The sequence below is a fragment of the Salmo salar genome, chromosome 22, assembly GCF_965601325.2.
Source record: "Salmo salar chromosome 22, fSalSal1, whole genome shotgun sequence".
NCBI classification, from domain to species: Eukaryota; Metazoa; Chordata; class Actinopteri; order Salmoniformes; family Salmonidae; genus Salmo; species Salmo salar.
In genome coordinates, this window is record NC_138312.1 from 50404758 (window position 1) to 50425863 (window position 21106).

A 21106-nucleotide genomic window follows, 5' to 3' on the forward strand; every position below is an offset into this window, starting at 1 on the left:
TAGCTGAGAACCCTTGGGATAAGAAAGAATGCCTTGGGATCTTGAGAGCAACAAGCAGGCTAAATAAAAACCCTCACAGTAGTATATGCAAATAACTTATTGGCTGCAAAAGCCCATATAAATTACAGCAAGTAGGGACAAACACGTATTGTGTGATTATAAAAATGTTCTGTCTAAATAACTAACCTCACAATAGGCAGTATGGGCTATCATTTCCCGTTGTGAATTACATGTTTGATGTGACCTAACTTGCGTTATCTCCAATCTTTTTATAGATTTCGACTGAGGTCATGAACATGATCAATTACGATCCTCGTCAGTTTTACGCCGAAACAGAAGGTGGCAGCAGTTTTAAATATATGTAATTGTGCCAACTGTCAGGAAGAGGGACGGTACAGCGATTTGTAAACATGGCTGTTGAGGGGACCAGCGTGGCCCTACCGCAGTTTCTTAAGAAAATAGAACTGATAAAACAGGGTGCAGAAGCTCGTGTATATCGAGGGTCGTTTTTGGGCAAGCCAACCATTGTAAAAGAAAGGTTTCCGAAATTGTATAGACACCCGTTGTTGGATGAAAAACTCACACATCGCAGAACCGTGCAAGAGGTGCGCTCAATACTTCGCTGTCGAAAAGCTGGTGAGTAGCGTTAGCCCAAGATGTAGCTGAGGAAAGCTCAACTCCGTTCTCTTATATCAAGGAGGAGGTGAGTATTGATAACTGGTCGCGCGAAATTCATACTTTTTTTTTTTTTTTAAAACGTATCAAATACAACCACGGACTTTTTCCTCGTTTGTGTTGCTCAACTGGAGACGTAGCGGCCTTGACCTAAACCTCATGTCAACCAGATGCATTGCGTTCCGTCGGAAGTCATTCATTGTCAGTGGAGCAGTCCGCTACTCTACGTTGTGGGGTACTGCAGTGCGTTGCTTTACCGCGCTGTGGTACGAACGGAAGTACACAGACTCCACCTTGCTAGCTTTTAGCCAACGATTTTTTTTTTTATATAACTTACCCAAGAAAGACCTAGACGATAGGATGTTGTATCAAAGGGGAGCAAGTTCATCATAGTAGGCAGAGCCAAGCACGAGTTTGTGAGATCCTATTGGCGCATTCAGCATTCAGTTGCATATCTCCGTTATAGAATGTCTGAAGTTCATGTGTGCATTAACTTAATTCGACCTTGCACTCCTAAACGTCATTTTTTTTTTTTTCTTTTGCAAAGGGTAAAGTCTTGGAGATTTTTATGTTTCCAAAACTACACTGTATGGACATCAAATGTTTAATCATTTAGAAAATGTGTCTGCCAAAATCCATCTCGTTCCATCTTCTCCCACTGCCTGCCACTAAGCTTTCTCTCAGTGGATGCTTCACATTTAGCCTATGCAGTGCATTTGGAAAGTATTCAGACACCTTCCCTTTTTCCACATTTTGTTACATTACAGCCTTATTCTAAAATTGATTAAATGATTTTCCCCCCCCCTCAAATCTACACAGAATACCCCATAATGACAAAGTGAAAACAGGTTTTCAGAAATGTTTGCATTTCTGTAAAAAAAAAACACACCTTATTTACCTAAGTATTCAGACCCTTTGTTATGAGACTTGAAATTGAGCTCAGGTGCATCCTGTTTCCATTGATCATCCTTGAGATGTTTCTACAACTTGATTGGAGGCCACTTGTGGTAAATTCAATTGATTGGACATGATTTCGAAAAGCACACACCTGTCTGTATAAGGTTCCACAGCTGACAGGGCATGTCAGAGAAAAAACCAAGCCATGAGATCGAAGGAATTGTCCGTAGAACTCTTAGACAGGATTGTGTCAAGGCACAGATCAAATCAAATCAAATGTTTTTTTATAGCCCTTCGTACATCAGCTGATATCTCAAAGTGCTGTACAGAAACCCAGCCTAAAACCCCAAACAGCAAGCAATGCATGTGAAAGAAGCACGGTGGCTAGTAAAAACTCCCTAGGAAAAACTCCCTAGAAAGGCCAAAACCTAGGAAGAAACCTAGAAAGGAACCAGGCTATGAGGGGTGGCCAGTCCTCTTCTGGCTGTGCCGGGTGGAGATTATAACAGAACATGGTCAAGATGTTAAAATGTTCATAAATGACCAGCATGGTCAAATAATAATAATCATAGTAGTTGTCGAGGGTGCAACAAGCACGTCCGGTGAACAGGTCAGGGTTCCATAGCCGCAGGCAGAACAGTTGAAACTGGAGCAGCAGCACGGCCAGGTGGACTGGGGACAGCAAGGAGTCATCATGCCAGGTAGTCCTGAGGCATGGTCCTAGGGCTCAGGTCCTCCGAGAGAAAGAAAGAAAGAGAGAATTAGAGAGAGCATATTTAAATTCACACAGGACACCGGATTAGACAAGAGAAATACTCCAGATGTAACAGACTGACCCTAGCCCCCCGACACATAAACTACTGCAGCATAAATACTGGAGGCTGAGACAGTATTTATCTGTGGAAAGGTACCAAAATATGTCTGCAGCATTGAACGTCCCCAAGAACACTGGCCTGCATCATTGTTAAATGGAAGACGTTTGGAACCACCAAGACTATTCCTAGAGCTGGCCTCCCAGCCAAACTTAGCAATTGTGAGAGAAGGGCCTTGGTCAAGGAGGTGACCAAGAACCTAATGGTCACTCTGACAGAGCCCCAGAGTTCCTCTGTGGAGATGGGAGGACCTTCCAGAAGGACAACCATCTCTGCAGCTCTCCACCAATCAGGCCTTTATGGTAGAGTGGCCAGATGGAAGCCACTCCTCAGTAAAAGGCACATGACAGCCCACTTGGAGTTTGCCAAAAGGCACCTAAGGACTCTCAGACCATGAGAAACAAGATTCTCTGGTCTGATGAAACCAAGATTTACCTCTTTGGCCTCAATGCCAAGCCTCACGCCTGGAGGAAACCTGGCCCCATTCTTATGGTGAAGCATGGTGGTGGCAGCATCATGCTGTGGGGCTTTTTTTCAGGGGCTGGGAGACGAGTCATAGTCGAGGGAAAGATGAACGGCGCAAATTACAGAGGGCTCCAGAGCGCTCAGGACCTCAGACTGGGGAGAAGGTTCACCTTCCAACAAGACAATGACCCTAAGCACACAGCCAAGATAACGAAGGAGTGGCTTCGGGATAAGTCTCAATGTCATTGAGCGGCCCAGCCAGAGCCCGGTCTTAAATCCCGATCGAACATCTCTGGAGAGACCTGAAAATAACTGTGCAGCGACTCTCCCCATCCAACCCGACAGAGCTTGAGAGGATCTGCAGATAGGAATGGGAGAAACTTCCCAAATACAGGTGTGCCAAGCTTGTAGCGTCATATCCAAGAAGACTCGGCTGTAATCGCTGCCAAAGTTGCTTCAACAGAGTACTGAGTAAAGGGTCTGAATACTTATGTAAATGTGATATTTCAGTTTGTTATTTGTAATTAGCAAAAAAAATACTAAACCTGATTTTGCTTTGTCATTATGTGTGTAGATTGATGAGGGGGGAAAAACAATTTAATAAGTTTTAGAATGAGGCTGTAACGTAACAACATGTGGAAGAAGTCAAGGTGATCTGAATACTTTCCCAATGCACTGTACATCAGGTGAAATATCTGGCTAATTTTTCTATCTGTGTTTTAGCCAGTTGAAAAATGAAGCACATATACGGAAAATGCGGGCTAGACATCCAGCAAAACCAGTGGTGGAAAAAGTACCCAATTGTCATACTTGAATTAAGATTCCTTAATAGAAAATGTCTAAAGTGAAAGTCACCCAGTAAATTATTATTTGAGTAAAAGTCTAAAACTATTTGTTTTTAAATATACTTCAGTGTCAAAAGTAAATGTAAATGCTTCCTGTCATCCAGGACCTCTATACCAGCTGCTGTCAGAGGAAGGCCCAAAAAATTGTCAGACTCCAGTCACCCAAGTCAGACTGTTCTCTCTGCTACTGCATGGTAAGCGGTACCGAAGCGCCAAGTCTAGGACCAAAAGGCTCCTTAACAGCTTCTATCCCCAAGTTATAAGATTGAACAGCTAGTCAAATGGCCACAGTGCAGCTACTCGCTGTTTATTATCTGTGCATAGTCACTTTACCACTACCTACATGTACAAATGACCTTGACTAACCTGTAACCACACACATTGACTCCATAGAAGTAGGCCAGGTGGGCCTGCTATGGTACTCGGTCTCGCGCGCTCCGTCTACATTAACAGGACAGAGAAACCAGACACGTGCTCATTGCTGACATGGAGCGCGTAAATGATGGTGTGAAATAAACCAACACGTGTTTCTCACAAGTGTAGCAGGTTCCTCACTCTGCAAATGACGTTTCCACTCCGAAAACGAAATGACTAATTAATACATGCATTAACAGAAAATAATGTAGGCTAACCAAATGACAGGGATTCATGGTAAATTGTCTGTTTTACAAACGGTAGGTTACCACATGGGTATTCATAAAAGTGCATTGCGTGCCGACACTGTATGGCCTAGGCTACTATTATATTTTGCGGGGTTATGATGTGTGACAGAAAAATTACATATTTACCTGATTTGTTGGATATTTAACAATTATTTACTTAACAAATACTGAGATATTTCTGTCCTACTAATACTGTGTTTTATGGTCTCAACTGTAGCACCCTGCAGCTAATCTGGGTGTATAGTTTTACTAGAGATAGCTTGAGTGTGCAGTTGACGGCTTCATTATTGCAATAATAAGCGATATCAAATAAAGATGATTGTTTGAAGAAATGTCTCCCTCAGTATGAATTTCCACGACAGATGGAAGCATTTTTTTGTCTCGCCTAAAACGGCATATTGGCCAGGTGTTTGTGTGTGTGGGCCAGGACTAAACATAATCATTGTTGATTAGTCTATAAATTAAGAAAAGATTCCATATCAAATTATACCATGCCAGGTTCAGCAAGCAAGAGCAAGCCTGTATCTCTCCTCCAATAGGCTATTAGTAGGCTAAAGAAAATAAGTCGAAATAAGTGTCCAACAAGCATTTGTATAGTCTGGCTTTTCCTGGGACTGTACAAGATTTAAGAGGAATAGCCAAGGGTCCAGAGTGTGTGGCCTGGATGAACGCACAGATCTGCCATTTCATAATCTGTTTAACTTTATTTTCAGGCACTTTCACAGATAAATATTTAGCCTATACACTAATATTTAGCTAATGAATGGCCCTAACATTTAGCTTCTTACTTCAGTTACACATCACTATTCTCTCTCTTCCAGCTGTTTCCGTGCGCAATAGTCTATAGGCCTATGCACGCCTCTCCGCAGTAGGCAATTCCTCTTCTCATGAAATCCCAGCAAAAGCTATAGGACATTTATTTTTTATACTAGGCCTAATAGTCTATTTGGGGAAAGAAGCAGGCTTGCTCTTGCTAATTGTTGAATGTAAAACAGGCCTACAGCATAGGCCAAATTAACTGTTGTATGCAGTCCGCACTGTCATGAATGATTCAACTGAAAATCAGAGGGAGCAATCTTTGGACAAGAGGTAGTGAGTGACTACAGGTGTTCTATGCAATCATTTTTAATCTTGAAATAAATGTTAGTTACAGAGCTGCTTCTCACTGCACAGGTGTCCAGAACTGGACAGCTGTCAAATCTTTCCAATACAGGATGTAGATGATTGCCAAGCCTATACTGTTCTAGTGCAGATTATACACTATATATATGTGTACACCCCTTTATAAATTAGTGGATTTGGCTAATTCAGCCACACTCAATGCTGACAAGTCTATAAAATTGAGCACACAGCCATGCAATCTCCATAGACAAACATTGGCAGTAGAATAGCCTTACTGAAGAACTGTGACTTTCAACGTGGCACCGTCATAGGATGCCACCTTTCCAACAAGTCAGTTCGTCAAATTTCTGCCCTGCTAGAGCTGCAGGTAAGTGCTGTTATTGTGAAGTGGAAACGTCTAGGAGCGGCAACTGCTCAGCCACGAAGTGGTATGTCACACAAGCTCACAGAAAGGGACTGCTGAAGCGTGTAGAGCGTAAAAATCATCTTCTGTTGCAACACTCACTACCAAGTTCCAATCTGCCTCTGAAAAGTTCAGCGCAATAACTGTTCATCGGGAGCTTTGTGAAATGGGTTTCCATGGCCGAACAGCCGCACGCACACAAGCCTAAGATCACCATGTGCAATGCCAAGCGTTGGATGGAGTGGTGTAAAGCTCATCGCCATTTGACTCTGGAGCAGTGGAAACGCGTTCTCTGGAGTGATGACTCGTGCTTCATCATCTGGCAGTCCGAAGGACGAATCTGGGTTTGGTGGATACCAGAACGCTACCTGCTTGAATGCATATTGCCAACTGTAAAGCTTGGTGGAGAAGGAATAATGGTCTGGGGCTGTTTTCCATGGGTCGGGCTATGCCCCTAAGTTCCTGTGAAGGGGAATCTTAACTCTACAGCATACAATGACATTATAGACAATTCTGTGCTTACAACTTTGTGGCAACAGTTTGGGAAGGCCCTTTCCTGTTTTAGCATGACAATGGCCATATGCACAATGCGAGGTCCATACAGAAATGCTTTGTTGGTATTCGGTGTGGAAGAACTTGATTGGCCTGCACAGAGCCCTGACCTCAACCCCATCAAACATCTTTGGGATGACTTGGAACACCGATTGTGAGCCAGGCGTAATCACCCAACATCAACACCTGACCTCACTAATGCTCTTGTGGCTGAATGGAAGTCCCGCAGCAATGTTCCAACATCTAGTAGAAAGCCTTCCCAGAAGGAGGAAGGAGATGTTCGAGCATGTGTCCACATACCTTTGGCCATGTAGTGTACATATCAGATAAGATACAAGCCTGTATATCCCTGATCTGTATTAGTGTCTAATTATACCCCCCCTTCTCTCTCATCCCCACCAATATCTCTCTCTCTATCCCTCTCTCTCTTTCTTCAGGAATATCTGCACCAGTCGTCTACTTTGTAGACTACACCTCCCACTGCATCTTCCTTGAAGACATCGTCGGCTCCATCACCGTACGAGACCACATCGCCTCCACACAGCTGTCCTCTGCCCAGAAAAGCCCAGAGGAACACCTGGACCAGCTCGCTCAGAAGATGGGTCAGATTCTAGCCAAAATGCACGATGAGGACGTTGTCCATGGAGACTTGACCACTTCCAACATGCTGTTGAAGGCGGGCGCTGAGAGCGGAGAGACGGAGCTGGTCCTCATTGACTTTGGCCTGAGCTACATATCGGCGCTGCCTGAGGACAAGGGAGTGGACATGTACGTGCTGGAGAAAGCTTTCCTCAGCACCCACCCCAACACTGAGGCTCTGTTCGAGAAGCTGCTGAAGGCCTACGCAGCCTCGTCCAAGAAGTCCCACGCTGTCATCAAAAAGCTTGACGAAGTTCGGCTGAGAGGGAGAAAGAGGTCGATGGTCGGCTGAGAGGGAGAAAGAGGTCGATGGTCGGCTGAGAGTGAGAAAGAGGTCGATGGTCGGCTGAGAATAGAAAGGTCGATGGTCGGCTGAGAGGGAGAAAGAGGTCGATGGTCGGCTGAGAATAGAAAGGTCGATGGTAGGTTAAAGGGAACCTACGAGATAATCTGTGCAAATGCATTTATAATGACATGCCCTGTTTGGCACTGATTTGTTAAGTTCTATTTGATATTTGTATGGGAGCATATAGGCATAGAGACTGTCAGTGCCACAATGTTATGTTACTAGAAATATTAGTTTTTGAAATAAAAGACTGCTCGCTTTATTGGTTTGTGTTCTTTCAGTTTAGTATGCTGAGAATCTAGAATGTGGTTCCTCAGTCAGCCCCACACAGTATGCAGGCAATGCTTTCTCAATACTATTTCTATTGTGCCTTTCTGACGCCCACAATCACAATATTCACTGTTACGTAACGAAGTCCATATTTGGTAACTTATGAGCTTTCCTGTGACTCAATTGGAGCATGGGAACGCCCTTGACTGAGATCTGTGTCAAAGTTTACTTTCAGAATTGCTCTCCAGTCTCAATACACCTGTCACAGTAAAAAACCTGACGTGATTACCAATGAATAGTAGCTGGGATATTAAAAATGTCATTACGATTCTGCTCCTTATTTTGCATTGTAAAGGTAAGAGGAAAAACTGGCCAGTATTTTGATTGTCTTTGTATTCTAACTACAGGTTTCTTAGGAGTAGTGGGACAAAGGTCAAAGTCAGTCCTAGTAGCGAGCAACAGTATGTGTCTTGGCTACAAAACAAGTTCTTAAACATTTTTCACGTCTAATCTTTATCGTTGCATTACTACATTTATGGGAAGATATCTTACAGTAGCTGTTTATGCTATGCATGTTTTTTATGTAACAGCAGAGAATAGGCTGTTTTATATCCGGCTGTGATTGGGTGTCCCATAGGGTGGCGCACAATTGGCCCAGTGTCGTCCGGGGTAGGCCATCATTGTAAATAAGAATTTGTTCTTAACTGACTTGCCTGGTTAAATAAAGGTTAAATAAATACATAAAATAAAACGTGTCAGTTTTGATTATGGGCCAGCGGTCGAACCCCCAAGCTGCCTGTGGGGAAATCTGCAAGGAGTGATCTGGTTGTTGGCTCTTATATCCCTGTATACTACCTACCCCTTGAACAAGGCACTTTTCCCCTAAGTGCTCCCAGGGGCGCTGCTCCCAATGTGTCAGGTTGGGTACGATGACAGCAAAAAAAATGTAATCATATCTGTGCAAATTGACCAAAAAAGTATTGTATCCTATGTATTGAGTGTGAGTCAGGGTGATTATCATAAAATACCTGCCAGCTACATGCTGCAGACTGATGTGAATTTTTTTATATTCAAATACTGCAGCAAGGCACTCAACCCCAAACTCTCATGACTGAGATAAAAAGGTATTACCTAAACTGGTTTGTGTTTTGGACTGTAGGTGCAAAGGCCCAGTCTACAAAGAAGATAGCCATCTTAGCTGGCACGGACGTTACCTTAAACTGCTTTTTCAAGAAGCCTGAACGTGTACCACTGAAGAAAATCACGGTTGAGTGGGGGATGATAGTGGATAAAGAGACCATAAAGCACCTAGTGTATACGCTCCAGAATGGGAGCGCCAAGGTGCATCGTGAAGGGTCTCGAGTCGACCAAACGGGGTTGCTTCAGGGCAATGCATCCCTTCGTTTGTTCAACATGACCGTGGCCGATGAGGGACTCTACCGCTGCAGAGTGATCATCACTCCCAACACATACAAAGTTTCCTCACAGCTGGAAGTATCAGGTGCTGTCTGACATGCTGTTTGCCCCTTCTTTTGTACATTTTATCACCAGAACATTTTAGCCCAGCAGAAAATGAAGCAATGATAGGCAGTGGAGGGTGTTGAAAAGAGAACGGCTCATAGTAATGACTGGAATGGAATGTGTTTGGTACTGTTCCAGTCATTACAATGAGCCGGTCCTCCAATTTTAAAGTGACACCATCCTCCACTGATGCTACAATAGTATTGGTATTTCTGTGAAAGTAAGTGGAATTGTTGAGAATAGGCCTCCAGTAGTATCCTAATGGATGTACCTTATTGTTTACATAATGACATGGCTTTACCTTACACACACAGGCCTAGTTCACAACTTCACACTCGGGCTTAGTTCACAACTTCACACTCAGGCTATGTGTACAATGTATTTAATTGTGTGTGAACTAGGCCACAGTGAGGGAAATAAATTCACTCTCTTTACTCCATCTTCCCCTACAGCCAGACCCTTGGTGTCCCTCCCAGAGACCGCCACGGTGATGGAGGGGGAGGAAAGGACATTGATGTGTGACATCACGGGATTCTACCCAGAGAATCTGGCCGTGACCTGGCTGATCCAAAATGTCTCCCGGGTGGCCCGTGGGAGCATGGCTCGCGGGGCCATCTCACGGGATGTGTGCACTGGAATGGCTGTGCCCAATCCAGACGGCACCTACAGTGTCAGCAGTCACATCACTGTCCAGGCTTCAGCCGTAGGGAGCGGAGGAGCCATGTACATCTGTCACATCGAACATAGGTCCTACCCTGATGGGAAATACAGCAAAAGCATCTTGTTGACCGTGCAAGGTGTGAAGCCAACACACCACTCTATCAGCTTTATATTGGGATTCATAACAAATTATACTGTATTTTCCCAATGGGAAAATTTAATTTGCGGCTCTGAGCATAAATGAAAATATATCATTAAGCATATGTAACCGATGTGAAATGGCTAGTTAGTTAGCGGTGGTGCACGCTAATAGCGTTTCAATCGGTGACGTCACTCGCTCTGAGACTTCGTTGCAAGGGCCGCGGCTTTTGTGGCGCGATGGGTAACGATGCTTCGTGGGGTGTCAGTTGTTGATGTGTGCAAGGGTCCCTGGTTCGAGCCCAGGTTGGGGCGAAGAGAGGGACGGAACCTACACTGTTACACATACAAAAGACAAAGACAAATACAGATAATAAATACAGTGAGAATGAAAAAAAAATGCAATTGGGTGTTTTAATAAGGATTCAACTGAACACTACTATACACATAGTGTATTTCAATGGACTGAAAGTCAATTTCAGTGTATTTCTAGTGTATTTTATCAACATGTACTTCTAACTCATCAGATCCAGGGTTTAATGCTGTAACACTTGTGGTAGTTACTAGTCTTGTTAGTGTTCTTCTGGTCTTCTCTGCAATTGGGTGATTTAATAATGATTCAACTGAACACTACTATACACAAAGTCAATTTCAGTGAATTTCTAGTGTATTTTATCAGCTAATCAACATGTACTTCTAACTCCTCTCTCATCAGATCCAGGGTTTAATGCCGTAACACTGATGGTAGTTACTAGTCTTGTTAGTGTTCTTCTGGTCTTCTCTGTCATCGGTGGTGCAATGGTCTTCTACAGGTATTTTTACACAGGTATGTTTACATCCAAGAAGTGATTATTAGATTCAGGTGTGTTCTGTTGTGCTGGAACAAAAGCCTGCACACCTTGTAGAATGGTGACTACTGACAACATGGTGAATACTGATGTAGCATGGTGACTTCTGATGTAGCATGGTGACTACCGACGTAGCATGGTGACTACCGACGTAGCATGTTCAATACCAAAGTCGCATGGTGACTACTGATGTAGCATGGTGACTTCTGATGTAGCATGGTGAATACCGATGTAGCATGGTGACTACCGACATAGCATGGTGACTACCGACATAGCATGGTGACTACCGACGTAGCATGTTCAATACCAAAGTCGCATGGTGACTACCGACGTAGCATGGTGACTACCGACGTAGCATGTTCAATACCGATGTAGCATGGTGACTACTGATGTAGCATGGTGAATACTGATGTAGTATGGTGACTACCAACGTAGCAAGGTGAATACTGATGTAGCATGGTGACTACTGACAGCATGGTGAATACTGATGTAGTATGGTGACTACTGATGAAGCATGGTGACTACCGACGTAGCATGGTGACTACCGACGTAGCATGGTGACTACCGACGTAGCATGTTCAATACCGATGTAGCATGGTGAATACTGATGTAGCATGGTGAATACCGATGTAGCATGGTGACTACCGACGTAGCATGGTGACTACCGACGTAGCATGGTGACTACCGACGTAGCATGTTCAATACCGATGTAGCATGGTGACTACTGATGTAGCATGGTGAATACTGATGTAGTATGGTGACTACCAACGTAGCAAGGTGAATACTGATGTAGCATGGTGACTACTGACAGCATGGTGAATACTGATGTAGTATGGTGACTACCGACTTAGCAAGGTGACTACTGAAGTAGAACGGTGACTACCGAAGTAGCACGGTGACTACCGATGTAGCACGGTGACTACCGACTTAGCAAGGTGACTACTGAAGTAGAACGGTGACTACCGAAGTAGAACGGTGACTACCGAAGTAGCACGGTGACTACCGAAGTTGCACGGTGACTACCGATGTAGCACGGTGACTACCGAAGTAGCATGGTGACTACTGATGTAGCATGATCATTGTCATAATATTTGTATATTTTTCCTCAGTTCCTCCCAGCATCTCTGACATCATCAAACCCACCATCGTTTATGCAATGAAGCCGACCAACTTAAAATGCACCATTATAAGAGTACGACTTAGAGAGCTCAAAGTGAAATGGTACAAGATAACAGCCAATAGGGACTGTAACGCAGCTTCCAATAGCCAATCAACGGCACTGTTGAGCCGCAAGGACCTGAGTGACCAGGCTAACATCCACTCTGAGGGCATGCATCACGTGTCCACCCTGTCCGTCTGTTTGTCAGTCAGTGAGGACCAGGCTAAGTACCTGTGTGTTGTGTTGTACAGAGGCAGGAGGATCACCAGGGAGACCACTGTGAGTGTAAAAGGTAATGTAATATGGTCATGGAATAATTATAATAATTGAATAACAATGTAACCAGTACATCATGCTGAACTGTTCTGTGTTTAAAGTCAAGTAGTTGTACAAGCTTGAAGTGGGTCTTGAGAGCAATACAAATGAGTGGACATATTAATATTGTATATAATATTTTATATACACTGTCATTCATAAAACACAACCAAAAAAGTCCATCCAACTGAATTTGTACCAATATCTAGAAATGTGCCACTTTTGACTTAACACACTGTTCCCTTTTCATTATCCCCAGTGACTCCATCGTTCTTTCACATCTCCAGCATGCCTCAGATCCCAGAGGTGAAGAGGTTGCTGGTGCTATGCTGTCGGGTCGAGAAGTTCTACCCGGACGACCTCCATCTCGAGTGGTCGAGAAATGACGGGGAGCAGGTGGGGACAGCCACTAACTATGGACCGTTCTCTGACCACGAGCGGATGTACAGCATGTGGAGTAAGATCGAACTGACAATAGCTCAGGAAGACGAGAGGGCGGTCTACACATGCCGCTTGTATCACTCCAGTTTCCCCGGGCCAGGATACAAAGACGTTCTCTATCATATCAACACACAAGGTAACTAATCAAAGACATGCTGTTCTTTTTAGCACAGCGGTCACAAACTCATTTTGACAGGGGGGGCACCAGTTTGAGAACTATATTTTAGTTACGTTTCTACATTTATCTCACAAATGTATTCAGACAATCAAAGCTAGGCTATATGGTGGTAATTGTCATAATGTGTAGATGAAATACGAGTTAGAGGGCAAGTTTACATCCTGGAAATGGAATTGTATTTGTTGGTTGTCCTAATTTTGCTCAGAAGGGATCAACAGACAGAATATAACAGCTGTTATTCAAGATAGTCTTCCCCTGATAAGTTGATAGTGTCTTCTGAGAACTTTTTTGTGCAAACGTGATGTGTGTCATCAGTTATGTTCATTTGGGCTTATCATAGCAAAACTATTTTTGCAACTGAAAATGAAAATGAGAATTTCTTATTGGACATGTCCAAGTACTCCCTCCCTGTTTCAGGCAATTTTATTCCATTTGATGCCTACTGTAATGAATAGGAGCCATGTGTCTTCTTCACCAGGTACTCCTCCAAGCGTGATGTTCATCAAGTGTGAGCCACTACTCCCTCTGCTGGATGAGGAGTGCACGCTCAACCTCTGCGTCAAAGACTTCTGTCCTGAACAAGTGTCTGTCACATGGTTTAAGGACGGACAGACGGTCCCCAACAGCCAGTTCTTCAACTCCCCACCCAGCCTCAACGTCAATGGCCTCTACTCTATGTGGAGCTTCCTCAAACTGAGCCCCACCATGGAGGACTACGGCTCAGAGTTCAGGTGCAGGGTGGTCCACAGTGCCCAGAAGGAACCGGAGGAGAGGGTGTTCACACATCACATCTCATAGTCACCTAGTCAAGGGAAGTCAGACCTTTGTTCAAATACTTTGTTTGCACTTTTGGGACTTTTCTATTGGTTCCATTACAACAGGAAAGCTCAATAAAGGACGGCTTAAGTATTTGAAATGATTTCAAGTAGTATTTGAACCCAGGCCTGGGATGTATATAAAGATATTACAGCTAAAGTATATAGTATACCTAAGGTTATTTTTGTAAATTAATTTGATACATTTATACTTGTTTTTTTACATTTATACTTGATCACTATAAACACTTCAATTGGGGCGGCAGGTAGCTTAGTGGTTAGAGCGTTGGGTCAGTAACCGAAAGGGTGTTAATCGAATCACTGAGCTGACAAGGTAAAACTCTGTCGTTCTGCCCCTGAACAAGGCAGTTAAACCCACTGTTCCTAGGCTGTCATTGTAAATGAGAATTTGTTCTTAACTGACTTGCCTAGTTAAATAAAGGTTAAATATTATTATTATTATCTTAATAATGATAAAAATATGAATAAATATTTTTAATATATTTTTTAATAGTAACATAGATTAAGTCAGAGCTCTGGGTCTTCGGTTTTCATGTATTGATTTATTAGGGACAGACAAATTAAATATTAACACATTGAATCATCAATCAGTACCTAGATGGGTTTTAAAATGGTAAAAAAAAAAAAAGACAAGAAAACAAGAACTAATCAAAACAAACAACTGCCAAAGCAGCAGCTACTCTTCCTGGTTTCCAGCAAAATTAAGGCAGTTTATACCATTTTAAAACATTACAATACATTCACAGATTTCACAACACACTGTGTGCCCTCAGGCCCCTACTCCACCACTACCACATATCTACAGTACTAAATCCATGTGTATGCATAGTGCGTATGCTATCGTATGTGTGTGTATGCATGTGTCTGTGCCAATGTTTGTGTTGCTTCACAGACCCTGCTGTTCCATAAGGTGTTTTTTAATCTGTTTTTAAAATCAGATTTTACTGCTTTACAGTTACTTGATGTGGAATAGAGTTCCATGTTGTCATGGCTCTATGTAGTACTGTGTGCCTCCCATAGTCTGTTGTGGACTTGGGGACTGTGAAGAGACCTCTTGTGGCATGTCTTGTGGGGTATGCATGGGTGTTCGAGATGTGTGCCAGTAGTTTAGACAGACAGCTCGGTGAAGTGGTTATTTCCTTGATTTACTTTCAAACTGTTTTTTCACTTTCGGTGTGTAACATTAATACCCACAGACATGACTGCTCAAGGCTAGGGATGCAAAACTACCAGTAATTTACCAAAGTTACCGGAATTTGCAGTAAATTTGGTAATTAAACAGGTAATTTATACTTGAATGACTTAAAGAAATCTTAATCTTTACATCTGTGTACATGTTGTCCATGGGGTTGTAGTGGATAGACCATATGGTTCAAGAGAAAATACCCTACCTAATGAAAAAAGCTAATCAACCATGACATCTTCAATTAACTCTGCAGCGTCTTTTTTTTCCATAACTGCCACCACTTCGGCCCCAAAACAAAGTCATAGTAAAATAAATAACAGCATGGAAAAAATGTAAAGGATATTCCATCCTGAAACCCTGATCATGTTTTACAGCGTTGTAATTCTATTATTTTTTTTTTTAAATATATTTAAAACATCTTATTTTATATATTTTACATGGACCTAAAATCCTTGAAAGTTTAGAAATTCCTGGTTGTTCAGTTTCTGGAAAATGAGGCTTTCCAATTGATTCTAACACACTGAATTCTGTCAGATAAATATGAATCCATACATGTTAAGGCATTGGGAGAGAAATTAAACTTTGAATGTTTTGAAAGTAGAACACGGATTTACAGTATAAAATACTTTTTGCAAATCTAAAAACACAGGTCCTACCACTCCCCCTTTGTTAAGTTAATATTTTATCTTAAAAATAATATAAAATATCTTGCACAGTTGCCCCTATCAGCTGAATTTTGTAGTGGCTTTTACGTTTCCCAGCAAGAAAACCAAATAATGTCACTCAAACAGAAGGGGGAACTAACAAAAAGTCACTGACCACAACCAAAATGAAACAAGTGGGATTTTAGCAGTGGTGTAAAGTAAAAATACTTTAAAGTACTACTGGGTTGTTTAATATAAGGAATTTGAAATGATTTATACTTTTACTTTTGATACTTAAGTATATTTAAAACCAAATATTTTTAGACTTTTACTGAAGTAGTATTTTACTGAGTGACTTTCACTTGAGTCATTTTCTATTAAGGTATCTTTACTTTTACTCAAATATGACCATTGGGTACTTTTCCACCACTATTTTAGGTGGTGTTCTGAAAGACACTCATGGGGTGTCCACTGAAAGTTGACTAGCAACAACAACTGGAACCTAAGACACCCACCCTGAGCGCCCACTAAATTTGCAGAAGAGGCAATCAAAAGAAAAACCCACACCAAACTGAAAGACAGGAAGCAGACCAAAAAGTGGAGCCAAATTAAAACAGGGAAGATCAGACAAAGGAATGTTTTTCTAGAAATCAAATAGGGAGAGCCAACTAAAGGTGTTGACCCTCCACATCTCTCAAGGCAACTGGAGCACTGGGCCAGCCACTCTTAAACCTCGGCCAGCACAGGTGAAACACCTTCCGACTAACAAGATGGACGAAAGTCCAACCTCAAAACATAAATGGAAAAACCTTTAAAAGAAAACCTAATCATGAATAACTGTTTCATGGTTCGTAGACTGCTTTCATGGTGAGGAACCATCTAACATTCAATTGTAAAATACTGAACTTTTAAGGTCCCTTCCTTCAAAAAGCACATCCTTGTGCCTGTACCCTTGGAGCACACTCGATGGCCTTCCCACTTCTGACACCAATGTTGCAAAGTCAGAACGTAGTAGATCCGACTGGGGCTTGAACCCAGGACCCTGCAGCTGTCAACCCAACACCTTAGCTGTTACGCCAAGAGATCCAAACCTCTTGACAAGGTCGCTAGGTGTCACCATGTAATACCAGTACAATTGGAAAGAATGTTTCTGCATCTCTTTCAAGCTGGCTACAACAATATTGGGGTATCTTTGGAGAGCTCTTAGACCATTGGTTTCTTTTGTCCATGCAACCCAATGATTCTCCTAGGAGAAGAACATTCCATGTGCCATTATTATTTGTTTTAAAAAGAAAAATAGAAAATAGATAGGCTTTATTGACATTACAATTTGCCCTCGAAAGGGAATTTCTGTTGCACCTTTCCCCCTACAGAAACAATATCTACAAGACCTATACACAACTTACAATAGCAGAACACATTTAAAAGGTGCAGGCTGCCCGCTACTCGTTTTGGTAAGCAGCTGAGGAATGGGGCTGCAGTAATGTAAAATGAACAAACAGAGCTGTGGCTGCAAGGACTGACCATCCATTAGATCAAAATGATCCTTTTAACCATGTTTTAAAGTTTGTTCACATTTACAAACTGTCTTCAAGAATCAATGACTACATATCATTAATGTAAAAGTCCCAAAAATGGATTCACCAATTGCAAACTGTACCTTGAAAGGTCCATACACATCGAGATGTGGGTGGGCAGTTTTATCTGTAGATAATGTTAATGAGTTTAAAGACAGTTGTCAAACTATCTCTTGGATACAAACACTGTGCACAGATTCTACGAGTGATGTCCTGGAACCAAATTCACAGCTTCCCAGAGACTGGCTATGGGATCTGTCATCTTCATTCACTGTGGAACAACACAACAAGATGGGGAGTTGGACACCGGAAGTCAGAAGTCGGAGTAAGATAATAGAAATGAAGTTAACAGCTTATTGCTTACTGTTAGGAGGAAGCCACTGATGGCACTCTGCTCTCTTTCCTGGTTTTGTCAGCATCATCAGCTCTCCATTTCCTCCTGTGACTCCTGAGCTTATCTCAGATTCAGCTATGGAGCTCAGGGAGCCATATGCAGAGGTTCTCTGAGACTGGTTGTCAGATCTGTCATCTCCACTCACTGTGGAATAAAACAAGAACATTGACTAGTGTGGTATTTAGCTAAATGAGAACCAGTGTTGATCAACCTAATCACAATGGTTCTAAAGTAAACATTAAAATGACAATGTTCATGCTGGATAAATGATGTGTTATTTGAATTTTGGATAGATTATAAATGTTTTTATCAAATGTCAGATTCCCAGAAATATACTCTACATAGACCCCTGTACATCTTAGTCAGAATTATTCTTACTGTTTGGAGGAAGCCACTTCATACTGTCAGCTTACCTGATTGGTGCAGATTGTTTGATCTGATCAGGAAACACATCTCCACTGTTTCCTGCCACCATCACTTCTATCTTCTCCAGCAGCTCTGTGACCTCAGTGCCATCACCCTCATTGACATTGTTAAGAACATGGTACCTGTTTCCACATTTCTCAACAAGCCACTGGAGGGCCTTCCCCTCACTTTCAATATGCTGTTCAATGGCTGTTTCCCAAACAGCCCCCATAGGTGAACAGCACTATAGTGTGACTCCAGACTGTCTCACTGAGAAGTTCCAGGTGTTCCTCTATTGTTCTTCTTTCTTTCTCAGTGAATGAAACATCCCCCCGTATGACCAGGAGGAGAGTGTGGGGTCCTGGGGGACAGAGACACACTGTGCATAATCTCCTGTTTAACCATTCTAGGAGTGAACTCTATGGGGAGATTTCCCCAACAGCCTGGAGTGTCGACCACAGTGAGCTGCCTCCCTGCTACTTTTGAGCACTGAGCAGCTACCCTCAGGCACTCCTTTCTGCCCAGGATGGTGTTACCTGCTGAACTCTTCCCAGATAATCTAGTCACCTGGCAGAGAGATAGAACACCGACTTTTTAGGTGATGACATACATGACTATAAGAATTAAATGGCCGTTGTTCGGAATAAACTGTTTGCTAAATTGATATTCCATTGACTGTTGCCATGTACATGAGACATACAGTATGTTGTAAGGCCTTAGCTCTGTGACAGAAATTATAGTATATTGTGACACAGAGCAAAATAGGTAAGTTTTTCAGCTAAATAACTATAAAATGTGCAAAAATTGACAAAGATGTCATTAACTTCAGATTAACATACCCATTAGTCTCACAATGGTCTCTCTCTGTTGCCTCACCACCATCAGTCTCCGTTTCACTCCCTCATCCTCTGCTTTCCTTCTGTCTTCAATCTTTTCTAGTATCGCTCTCTTTAGCTTATAATGGCCTCTGTTTACTGTCACCATCTTTTCTATCTTCTCCAGCAGCGCTGTGACATCTCCCCTGTTCTTAGTGTTAAGGACATGATACCTGTTATCACATTTCTCAACAAGCCCCTGAAGGGCCTTCTCTCTGAATATGCTGCTCAATGGTTGTTTGTCCCAGTCTTTTCCCATAGGTGAACAGCACTATAGTGTGACTCCAGACTCTGTCACCGAGAAGCTCCAGGTGTTCCTCTACTGCTTCTCTGTGCTCCTCTGTGAATTAATCATCCCCCGTATGACCAGGAGGAGAGTGTGGGGTCCTGGGGGATACTGAGACACACTGAGCACAATCTCCTGTTTAACCAGCTCAGGAGTGGACTCTACGGGGTCATTTTCCCACCAGCCTGGAGTGTCGACCACAGTGACCTGCCTCCCTGCAACTTCTTTCCGTCTCTTCACACACTGAGCAGCTCTCCCCAGGTCAAACTCATCTCTGCCGAGGATGGCGTTTCCTGCTGAACACTTCCCAGATAATCTAGATCCCAGCAGCACAATCCGCAGCTCTGAGAGATGGGGAAAGTTACCTGGCAGCATGAAACATTTTATCATGTTAGCATTCATTTTCCATGTATTTGTTCAGGGCAGCAGTGCATTTACATTTACCTGGTAACTAATTTATCTAAATTTGTAATTTCAGCGTAACTCAGTTCTTTAAAAATACTGTATGTTTATTTTTTTTGACATTTTCATGCAAAATCCAACGTGAATAATAAGCTTCACATGAAGTCCAAGGCATATAAATCACAACACTTTTTGATTTCAATGTATCGGTATGCACAATTTATGATATAATTGCTGTCAGTAGACTTTTCTGTCAACTTACTATTTTCAATCTAGTTGGGTATCATTATACATAACATTTGCATATCTGGTCATTTATATTAATAACAGCATTTTGGCAGTCAATATCTATAATATCTCTATTATTCCATGTTCAGTACTTACAATATAAACACCTACAACAAGGCAACAGTAAACATGTCTCCCCCCACCTTGGGCCAATTACTGACAACAATTCAAACTAGACTATAGAGCCCCACAGTGGAGGTGTCATAATATCCTAGTGGTCAAACAGGGAAAAGGTTCCAATCGTTTTTCCACAATTCTTTTTTTTTTTTTAACACTTCAAATAAGGTCTGTTTTGTGTACGTTTACCCTGGCATGACATTTTGATAACCATGTAAATCTCTCTCAGACAAGGTGGCTTTTATCAATACATTTGGCTCTATTTACTCTCAGATTTGAAAATGCTAATTAGCGTCAAAGTAGACATCATGCAAAACTACAAATCCCTGCAAGCTCCTGCACGTTGTCTCTAGCTGACACCTTTGCTAACAGGTATTGTGTCAATTTAAAATTTGCACAAGACAGTTCACAGAATTGTCCATTGAAAGAAATGTTGCCAATTTATTCATTACTACATTAAGCTAACAGTAGATAGTTAATCCAGAGATTCTTACCTTCTTATCTCATCCAGATCATCATGGCATTTGTAGTTCTTTATGATAGACACATTAGCAGCTAAATATTATTTCATTTTTGGGGTAAATACAGGCGATAAAAAGTGACCTTGTCCTAGAAAGATTTACATGATTAGCAACATGTCACGCCAGGGTAAGTCTGCACGAAACACAGCCTTTATTTTAAGTGTTTCTAAAATGAATGGTGGAAAAATGATTGTTTGACTGCTAGGTTTTATGGGTATTATGACATTTATGGGTATTATGATACTGTGGTACGCTATACTGATATTGACAAAACGCACCCGTTATAGCGCCACCATGTGGTCGAAAATGAATGTTCTTGCATATGTTGAGTCGGAACAGTGTTTGCAACATGTGTACCAACTTTTGTTACAATACGAATATTCGTGACTTATTTATGTGCCAGACCACATGAATGTCTATTGGTCAATAGACATTCATGTCTGTTTTAGGTACTAATCTGGAAAATATTGAGTTGAGATACTTTTGGCCATAGATGCCACATATCAAGTTTTGTGCAGCGTTTTAAGTGTTTTACACAAAATGTAAAATGGCGGAAAATCTATCATC

General features: G+C 42.1%; 1 protein-coding gene and 1 gene segment (V, D, J or C); both read left to right on the forward strand.

The window, feature by feature from the left end:
* The first annotated feature begins 331 nt into the window (after positions 1 to 331).
* Positions 332 to 7740, forward strand: LOC106583625 (EKC/KEOPS complex subunit TP53RK). The gene is made up of 2 exons (XM_082967669.1): positions 332 to 636; positions 6931 to 7740. Exons 1-2 carry the CDS (start codon positions 411 to 413, stop codon positions 7422 to 7424), a joined length of 720 nt encoding a protein of 239 aa, XP_082823795.1. The 5' UTR covers positions 332 to 410; the 3' UTR covers positions 7425 to 7740.
* A 208-nt stretch (positions 7741 to 7948) lies between these two features.
* LOC106583624 (immunoglobulin heavy constant mu-like) lies at positions 7949 to 13924 on the forward strand. The segment is given in 7 exon segments: positions 7949 to 8103; positions 8908 to 9249; positions 9722 to 10066; positions 10783 to 10893; positions 12025 to 12366; positions 12649 to 12966; positions 13487 to 13924. Coding segments are annotated over 7 exon segments (1842 nt in total).
* The last annotated feature ends 7182 nt before the right edge of the window (positions 13925 to 21106 follow it).